This window comes from Chiloscyllium plagiosum, chromosome 9 (genome assembly GCF_004010195.1).
Source record: "Chiloscyllium plagiosum isolate BGI_BamShark_2017 chromosome 9, ASM401019v2, whole genome shotgun sequence".
Taxonomy (NCBI): domain Eukaryota; kingdom Metazoa; phylum Chordata; class Chondrichthyes; order Orectolobiformes; family Hemiscylliidae; genus Chiloscyllium; species Chiloscyllium plagiosum.
The window spans coordinates 29,930,327-29,940,858 of record NC_057718.1 but is presented as its reverse complement, the minus strand read 5'-3'; the positions used below and the strand labels follow the sequence as shown (position 1 = coordinate 29,940,858).

The 10,532-nt window shown below is 40.4% G+C and overlaps 1 protein-coding gene across 1 annotated transcript in view; it reads right to left on the bottom strand.

Moving 5' to 3' along the window:
• LOC122552729 (protein phosphatase 1B-like) overlaps nucleotides 1-3,684 on the bottom strand; it is a 21,294-nt gene extending 17,610 nt beyond the window's left edge. The window contains exon 1 of the mRNA XM_043695638.1: nucleotides 3,552-3,684. Coding sequence (XP_043551573.1) covers nucleotides 3,552-3,658 — 107 coding nt within the window. The 5' untranslated portion in view covers nucleotides 3,659-3,684. The remainder of the gene's footprint in view (nucleotides 1-3,551) is intronic.
• Nucleotides 3,685-10,532: the final 6,848 nt, after the last annotated feature.

The window sequence follows — 10,532 nt, the reverse complement described above, 5'->3', positions numbered from 1 at the left end:
TTCCTGAAGAAGGGCTTATGCCCGAAACGTCGATTCTCCTGTTCCCTGGATCTGCCTGACCTGCTGCGCTTTTCCAGCAACACATTTCCAGCTCTGATCTCCAGCATCTGCAGACCTCACTTTCTCCTTACAGACTAGTAAGCCTTACTTTGGTTGTGGGTAAAGTGTTGGAAAAGGTTATAAGAAATAGGATTTATAATCATCTAGAAAGGAATAAGTTGATTTGGGATAGTCAACATGGTTTTGTGAAGGGCAGGTCGTGCCTCACAAACCTAATTGAGTTCTTTAAGACGGTGACCGACAGGTGGATGATGGTAAAGCAGTCAACGTGGTGTACAGAGGAATCTCGATTATCTGAACAAGATGGGCGGACACGACTTCGTTCGGATAATTGATTATTCGGTTAATTGATTTCCTCTGGGGCTCGGAGTCCTCTGTTAAGTATGCTCCCTGTTCAGGAGACTAGGCAGCAGCACACCACGTGCGAGCCCCTGCACCCCACCCCACCTCTCCCCAACCCCACCACCGTCTGCCTCCACCCCGAACTCCACCCGCCCCCCACCCACCCAACTCCTGTCTGCGCCCCCTGTACTCTAAGCCTCTGTTTTTCTCAAGCCCATGATCTCTCAGCTTTCATAACTGTTTTGTTAACATAACCCTACCAATTTCAAAGATTTGAACATAAGCCAGAATCCCGCCATTCTTGCACCTCCATAGAAACTGTACCATGTAGCATGCATTGTCTCATTATTCCAAACAAAACATACTACCTTACACTTTCTGGAATGAATTTCATTTGTCATGCGTACCTGACCAATGTTCTCTTAAAAATCAAAATAAAAACCAAAAGAATTGTGCATGCTGGAAATCTGAAACAAAAACACAAATTGCTGCAAAAGCTCAGAGGGTCGACAGCAACTGTACAGAGAATCAAAGTTAACGTTTCAGGTCTACTACCTTGCCCCAGAACAGATGGTAGCTAGTAAAATGTTGGTTTTATGCAGAACGTGAGGTGGTTGGGGGAAGAGAGAGAGGGGACAAGGAGTAAACAATAGGTGGGGGTTGAGCCCAAAAAGAGAGAAGAACATTTGGACAGACAAAGGAGTGTACAGTGATCAGGCTGGTAGAATGAATAACTATCTATAAATGGGGATTGTTAGTGGCTAAAAATGGGTTGTTTGTAATAGCAGACCTTGTGCTAACAAGGATGGTGTGTGAAGATTGGGGAAAGGTCATAGCAGAAGCTAAGCCCTAAAGTTATTGAATTCAGTACTGAATTCAGAAAACTATAGAGCTCCCAAGGAAAAATGAAGTATTCTTCCAGTTTGCGCTGAGGTTTGCTAAGACAGAGATGTTGGCCAGGGAACAAGATGGTGTGTTGAAGGGGAACCTTATTTTCCCCATGGGAATTCTATAGCCTTCTGGACTCAATATCGAGTTCAACAACTGTAGGGCTTGAAGCACAACCTCCCATGTCCTTACCCCAAGCCTCACACCCCAGGTCTTGTCATCATAAGTCTGCCATTGCACACAACCCATTGTTAGCCACCAACAGTCCCCCATTAATAGCTGTTCATTCTCCTAGCCTGATTGGTAACCTCTCTCTTTCAGCTCCACCGCCACCTATCGTTTATCCCCTCCCACCACCCTATTTTCTGCATAAAACCAACATTTTACGATCAGTTCTCAGGTCAGAGAGATGTACATCACAGAAACAAACCCTTTGGTCCAACTCATCCTGACCTAATCTAGTCCCATTTGCCAGCACTTGGCCCATATCCCTCTAAACCCTTCCTATTCATATATCCATCCGGATGCCTTTTAAATCGTGGAATTGTACCAGCTTCCACCACATCCTCTGGCAGCTCATTCCATGTCTGCACCAACCTCTTCATGAAAAAAATTGCCCCTTAGGTCTCTTTTATATCTTTCCCCTCTCACCCTCAACCTATGCCCTTTAGTTCTGGGCTCCCCAACCCCAGGGAAAAGAGTTTGTCTATTTATCCTATCCATGACCCTCATAATTTTGTAAACCTCTAGAAGGTCATCCCTCAGCCTTCGACGCTCCAGGGAAAACAGCCCCAGCCTGTTCAGCCTCTCCCTATAGCTCAAATCCTCCAACCCTGGCAACATCCTTGTAAATCTTTTCTGAACCCTTTCAAGTTTCACAACATCTTTCCGATAGGAAGGAGACCAGAATTGCATGCAATATTCCAACAGTGGCCTAACCAATGTCCTGTACAGCCAAAACATGACCTCCCAACTCCTGTACTCAATACTCTGACTAATAAAGGAAAGCATACCAAACGCCGCCTTCACTATCCTATCTACCTGCGACTCCACTTTCAAGGAGCTATGAACCTGCACTCCAAGGTCTCTTTGTTCAGCCACACTCCCTAGGACCTTACCATTAAGTGTATAAGTCCCACTAAGATTTGCTTTCCCAAAATGCAACACCTCGCATTTATCTGAATTAAACTTCATCTGCCACTTCTCAGCCCATTGGCCCATCTGGTCCAGATCCTGTTGTAATCTGAGGTAACCCTCTTCGCTGTCCACTACACCTCCAATTTTGGTGTCATCTGCAAAACTTACTAACTGTACCTTTTATGCTTGCATCCAAATCATTTATGTAAATGACAAAAAGTAGAGGGCCCAGCACCGATCCTTGTGGCACTCCTCTGATCACAGGCCTCCAGTCTGAAAAACAACCCTCCACCATCACCCTCTGTCTTCTACCTTTGAGCCAGTTCTGTATCCAAATGGCTAGTTCTCCCTATATTCCGTGAGATCTAACCTTGCTAACCAGTCTCCCATGGGGAGCCTTACTGAGGTCCATATAGATCACATCCACCGCTCTGCCCTGATCAATCCTCTAACATGCTCAATTGCCCATAGTGTTAGGTGAAGGGGTAAGTGTAGGGGAATGGGTCTGGGTGGGTTGCGCTTCGGCGGGTTGGTGTAGACTTGTTGGGCCGAAGGGACTGTTTCCACACTAAGTAATCTAATCACAGCCACCTGCACAATTCCTGATCTTACTTTGCTCACCAACCTGTGCTGCATTCCATTTATAACCAGGTAACAACCTATTGCAGTTTAAGTACTTTTGTGTTCAGAATTACATTTTCTAAAAGTAAAATATTGTGCAAGTTGGAAATCTGAAATAAAAACAGCAAGTTTTGGAAAAACTCAGAAGGTCTGGCTGCATCTGTGGAGAGAAAAACAGAGTCAAATGTAATTTTTTCAGAACACAAATGCTTTTCAGCTTTTTAAAAAATCTTATCTGATATCTCACAGCCTCCTTGTTTACCAAGGATTTGATTCAAACATTGCAAGTCATTTTTTTGACCTATAAATATGCTTGGGAAAGAGCTATTTTTGGTGGTAGATGATTAAGAAAACAAACCTGCAGGGGCATACAAAGGTTTTAGCAATTGGATGGAAACCTTTTGTTTATTTTATTAATTACGGAACTGAAAAACATTAGGGTACAATGTATTACTTTGTAAAGTTTATGACTGTACTACAGTTCCATGATATCGTATACTCACTTGCTCGCAAGGCCACCGCCCGGCGGTAGATTTGGGATATTCTCCATAGAAAGGGTGCGCATCACATGAACCAAATCAGGTATTCCTTCTTCACTCGGTTTCAGCATGATTTCTGGAATTGATAATTGAATATAACATTTCTTTCTTAAAATTTATTTTGATTAAATTTGCCAAAGTGCTCAGTGTAACATCCTCTAAATTTGTTGGGGCAAAATCATACTCCACTAACCTGATTGAGCTTTTTGCAGAAGTAACAGAAAGAATGGATCAGGAAAGTGTTTATTTTGGATGAGATTGTAACTTAGCTTTGTCAAGTCAAAGTGTCAGAATTCCAGTGAAAGGTTGTGGGTCAAATCTCCACTCCAGGGGCTGATTCTAGGATGTGGTACATTTTGAAGCTGTTCAGCTTTATCATTCCACTCTGCACAAACCTTGATTTCTTGAGCAACCAAAGTCTGTCCCTCAGACTTAAATATACTCAATAATGGAGCAGTCTCAGTCCCCTTAGATAATTAATTTCAAAGTTTTACTGTCCACTGAGTGAAGAATTCTCATATCTCATTCTAAATGACTGACCCCTTTGCTGGGACTGTCTGCATTCTCACTTTTCCAACAAGAAAAACCTCAGTCTCCACCTGTCAAGCCCCTTCAGAATCATTTTGTTATCTCTATTTCTGCTCAACTTCAAAAAAAATAAATCCAATTTGCTCAGCCTCTTGTCTTGGACAAGCCTTAAATATAAGCAATTCAGTGAATTTTCACTGTATTGCCTCCAGTTCACACATATCCTTCTTTACATTTTGAGAACAAAACTGTGCATCATCTACTCAAAGAATTGCACAACTGTAGCAAGGCTTCCTGACTCTTATGATCAATTCTGTTAGAATGAAAGCCAGAGGTATGATAAAGCAGTAAGCATGAAACCAGCAGTTATGGAAATAACATTTTAAAACATCTAATTTTCAAAAGACTGACACAATTTGCACCAAAAGAAGCTCTGGTAAAGGCCAACATGTCTTTGCACATGAAGTGCAAATGAGGTTCATTGATTCAAGAACTTATTTCAAAGTTTTCAGCACAAATTAGGCTATGTAGCAAGGTAGGGTGAATGGGCAGCATGGGAAAAGGCAAATTTTGTTGAACATAATTACTTTAATTTGTGACTGTGGAAATGTGGGTTTTATTGCACACTAAATACATTTCAATGTAAAGAGAAAAAACATAAGTGGTACACATTCCTCAATTCAAACAGGTACAGTCCATACTGATTTTGGATCAGCTGTAATAGGACTCTCACCTTTTCAGTAAGCAATTTACCTCAGCTCAACATTCATTCACTAAATATCAATTGCGATCTGAGAAATAATTAAGTATTGCTGTAATAGTGAATTCAAACTTTTGTGCTCTAATTTCCTGAATTTTTCTATTTTAACAAAACTTTTAGTATTTTATCACTACAAAGTTAATTGCATTGCGTCTCCATTTCCTGTAAGCCAGAGTACGTTAAAATTGGGATTTACATCAGAGAAACCAGCCTATTGATTCATAACGCCAGAAAGTAGTCAGCCAACTGAACAGCAGTACACAGGCTCTTTTTGCAAGCCATTTCTAGACAAATGTAAGTGTTGCCTGCTTGTCCAAGAAACTGTGTTCAGAATAACTTTCTCTCTGTGGTTGCTCAAATGTCACAGAGAAAACAATGATAATTCTTAACAAAAGAAGAGTAAACAAAACATGTACAACATCAAATAAACCAAGTTTCAATTTATACAGAGATCTGCAGCAGCAGTAATATGGCTTTAACTGTCCTTGCATTTTATCACCCCAATTCTGTGATGCATTGTTCATAACAATGTCAGAAATTTCACTGAACAACTCGAAGTTGAAAAGTTCATTGCATTGCTTATGGAAATTTACTTCATTTAAGCTTTTCAGACACAATATACAAGATATTCCAGCAACATCTGCTTATTGCTGGTAATGTTTTCTGTGAGAACAATGTTTGAATCAATACACATTTCGATAGAATCCTGCCACACATGCTTTGCCAAAAAGGCTTGGTGCCAGCACATACTGAAGCTGATCTAACAGCAACATGAACAATTCAAACTATCCAATGTTTTACTCAAACCAGGAGATGTGGTGCACCTGATATCCACTGCATCTGAACATATGCCACAAGGCAGTCTTTCCAACTTCATACGCAATTCTCTATGTCGTCAAGATTCTTTGGAATTGAAAAAAATAGCTCATCTTTGAAAAGAATGCAATACAATTTGTAATGGTCTTACTCAGAGGATTCAAAACAAACCAAGGGAACCAGTATCACACAGGATTCAAGAAACCAGTCATAAACAGTAAATTATCTTTTACTGAAACTGCAAGGAAATGTACAGCAACATGAAGTGACTGTACATAGATGACAAGTATACTTTTTCTGGCTCAAAATTATATTCTCAACCCTTGCAAAATGAATACAAGTGTCTGAGCTCAATTATCTTGTCAAAAAAGACAGAAGTTAATATTTTAAGGCCACACGACAAAAAAACAGAGAAATCTTCAGAATACTCATAGCGAAACACTTTTTAAGGTAGTTTCTGTAACTGAATACTTCATACAGTTTGACAGCAATTAATCTAAATGTTGCAAACCAATCTAATATTTTCTGAATTCCTGAAACTCGATATCCGATTTTCATGTATCCAAGGAGATTTCCTTTACTATTTATCTTCAACTTTTTCTGTAGCTTTTTGCCAGAGACAAAATCAATCCTGATGGTTTTCATCGGCATCTACATAGCTCTGGCACTGATTTCATCAAACCTCTTCACCAAACCACAACCTCAGGTACAGTCAGGCAATGCAAAACCCAGGAATACTAATCAATTCAGCGTGCAACTCCCCTCTCCAGAACCGCTTTTTCCTATTCCCTCAGCCAAAACCCTGCTTCATGTTCTTTCATCACTTGGAGCTCATCTTCTTCAACATTCCTTGCCTAACATCAAGAACTTCAACTACTTCAAAACACTGAAAATATTTGACCAAGATTTTTCACTCCCATCACCTACTTCTTCTCACAGCAGATCCAGAGAAATGACTTCATGATTTCTGACTATGCTTTATGCATAAATGGTCTTATCATTGAGAAGATGGCAAGAGTCGAGAAGCAAAATAACAACTCACAGAACTTGGTGTAAAATGTTAGCATGGATACAGAATCGGGAAACTGACAGGAAAGCAAGAGTAGGCATGAGGTTCATGTTCAAATTGACAGCTATGAATGCTGGGGTACAATAAAGAACACCGGGCTGGAGCATCAGCTACTGACAATACTTAATATTCACTCACATGCAGAGAGATAGAGTAACACATGGTTATACAAAGCTGGGTGTCAATATAGCTTAAGGAAGAAACATGTGGCGATATTGTAGCTTTCAGAGGTATATTTTGTCCTTTTTGTCTCCTGGGCTACTGGAAATTGCATGTGAGACAATTTGTTTTCTGAACTTGCCTTTTGCCAAGGGTGTGTTTATGGGATGTCACGATATTGGAACAGTTACCGTTTAGTATTGAAATAATCTATCATTCTGTTAAGTTTGCCAATAAAGTTATTCCAACTTGTTATTTTTTAAAAATTTATAGTGGATGAATAAAGTAGGTTTTGTTTTAACTTCAGTATTTAACCAATTAAAATTACATTTACCTTAAAAATAAGAAAAAATGTTGGTCTATTTTCGGAATATGTTGAGGGGGTTTGGTCTGGTCCATAACAAACAAAAAGGCTGCAAACTGATATCCATTGTTTAACTAAATAACTAGCAGAATGGCAGATTGAATATTGTGTGCTAAGTGTACAATTGTACACTTGGACTTTAAGAATAGAAAGCCAAAATATTTTTTCAAAGGCATGGATCTTGTATAGGGCATTGTGGAGAGCACCTTGGGTGCATTCATACAGGAAACACAAAGCAAATATTCAGGTTCAACATGCGATTGAGAATGTGAATGGCATGTTGACCTTTATTCCAAGAGGATAAAGTGGAGTAGGAAAAAAAAGTCCTGCTACATTTGTACAGACTGGATTACTGTGTACAGTTGTGGTCTTCAGAATTATGGAGAAATATGTTTCATTAAATCACAGAATCCCTACAGTGTCAAAGCAGGCTGTTTGTCCCACCAAGTCCACACTGATCCTCCAAAGGCATTCCAGCACCCCACCCTATCCCTGCATTTCCCATGGCTAATCCACCTTGCTTATACATCCCTGGCCACTATGGGCAATATAACACAGCAAATCCACCTAATCCTGCACATTTTGGACTGTGGGAGGAAACCAGAGCATCCATAGGAAACCCACACAGAAATGGGGAAACTTGGGCAAACTTCACACAGACAGTTGCCCAAGGCTGGAATCAAACCCAGGGCAGTGTACAAGATTATGTTAAATTTCTACAAAACAAGTAGGTAGTGATGGTGTTAGGATATTGGCACTGCAGTAGTAATCCGCAAACTTAAGCTAATGGCAGATGGTGAAATTTGAACTCAACTAATAAATATGGAATGAAAAGCTAGTCAAATGAATCCACTGCTGACCATCATAAAAACTCAGTAATGACCTTTAGGGAACAAAAGTTTGCCATCCCCTCATGGTCTACCTGATATGTGACTCAACATTCAAGTTAATTGCTGTGGATTTGACGAGCCCTCTGAAATGACCTAGCAAACCATCAATTGTATCCAACCAATTGATAAGTCCAATGAAAAGGAATTAAACCAGACAGACAACCAGCGAATAATCAAGACACCAAACAACAGCAGACTCAGCCCCATCAATTCTGCAAAGACTATCTGCAGAGCTGTCTCAATTACTAGTCAAGCAATAATAGGATGTCATATTCACAATCATATTTTGAAGACAATGTCCCAGATGCCACCATCACCAACCCTTGGGATATCTTATCCCACCTGAGGTGGTAGAACAGTCATACACAGCCAGGAGTGTTGCCCTGGGAGTTCTCAATAATTACTCTCGACCCCATGAAATCACATGACATCAAGTCAAACATGGGCAAGAAAGTTTTCTATTGATTGCCACAAACCACACCTCTTCATCTGATTATAGAGTCATACAGTCAGGAAACAGACCCTTTGGTCCAACTTATCCACACCAACCAGACATCCCAATCTGAATGAGTCCCATCTGCCAACATTTAGCCCATATCCCTCTAAACCATTTGTATTCATACACCCATCCAGGTGCCTTTCAAATGCTGTAATTGTAAATATCTCCACCAATTCCACCGGCAGCTCATTCCATACACGCTCCACCCTCTGTGAAAAAGATAACCCCATATCCTTTTTGAATCTTTCCCGCCCCTCCCCGCTCACGTTAAACCTTTACCCTCTAGTTTTGGACTCGTCCCAACCTAGAAAAAAGACCTTGTCTATTTACCTCATCCATGCCCCTCACGATTTTATAAATCTCTGTAAGGTCACCCCTCAGCCTCCACGCTCCAGGGAAAACTGCCCGAGAGAAAGCGCGAGAGAGAAACCCACACTGCTAACTGACAGCAGTGAACCTGTGCAGTTACTGCCTTTGCAGTTGAATTCATGTATCGCTGGACATCGAAGTATATCTGGAAAAATTAACAAACATTGAAATTCACAACTGATCTTGAAGGAACCTGTTTGGAAGAGGTCACAACACAAACAGGTAAGTGGATATTTTAAGCATGGTCTGATAATATGTCTGCAGTAGTGAGTAGATTGAGGTTTATATCTGCAATAAGTGTCATTGAATTATAGATCCCCTAATATTCTGAGGGAAATTGAGAAACAAACTTGTAAGGAGATCTCTGTTATCTGTAAGAATAATAGGATGGTTATGGTAGGAGATTTAATGTTCCAAACTACACTGGGACTGCCATAGTGTTAAGGGTTTAGATGGAGAGGAATTTGTTAAGCGTGTACAAGAAAATTTTCTGATTCAGTTTGTGGACGTACCTACTAGAGAAGGTGCAAAACTTGACTTACTCTTGGGAAATAAGGCAGGGCAGGTGACTGAGGTGTCAGTGGGGGAGTACTTTGTAGCCAGCGACCATAATTCTATTAGTTTTAAAATAGTGATGAAGAAGGATATTCCAGATCTAAAAAATGAAGTTCTAAATTGGAGAAAGGCCAATTTTGATGGTATGAGGCAAGAACTTTCAAAAACTGATTGGGGGCAGATGTTTACAGGTAAAGTTACAGCTGGAAAATGGGAAGCTTTCAGAAATGAGATAACAAGGATCCAGAGAAAGTATATTCTTGTTAGGGTGAAAGGAAAGGCTGGTAGGTATTGGGAATGCTGGATGACTAAAGAAATTGAGGGTTTTGTTAAAAAAAAGCATATGTCAGGTATAGACAGGATAGATCGAGTGAATCCTTAGAAGAGTATAAAGGCAGTAGGAGTATACTTAAGAGGGAAATCAGGAGGGCAAAAAGGGGACACAAGATAGCTTTGGCAAAGAGAGTTAAGGAGAATCCAAAGGGTTTTTACAAATACATTAAGGATAAAAGGATAACTAGGGAGAGAATAGGGCCCCTCAATCATCAGCAAGGCAGCCTTTGTGTGGAGCCGCAGGAGGTGGGGGGAGATACTAAATGAGTATTTTGCATCAGTATTTACTGTGGAAAAGGACATGAAAGATATAGAATATAGGGAAATAGATGGTAACTTCTTGAAAAATGTCCATATTACAGAGGAGGAAGTGCTGGATGTCTTGAAATGCATAAAGTGGATAAATCCCGAGGTGTACCCTAGAACTCTGGGAAGCTAGAGTAGTGATTGCTGGACCTCTTACTGAGATTTCTGTATGACCGATAGTCACAGGTGAGATGCCAGAAGACTGGAGGTTGGCTAACATGGTGGCACTGTTTAAGAAAGGTGGGAAAGACAAGCCAGGGAAATATTGACCAGTGAGCTTGACACTAATGGTGAGCA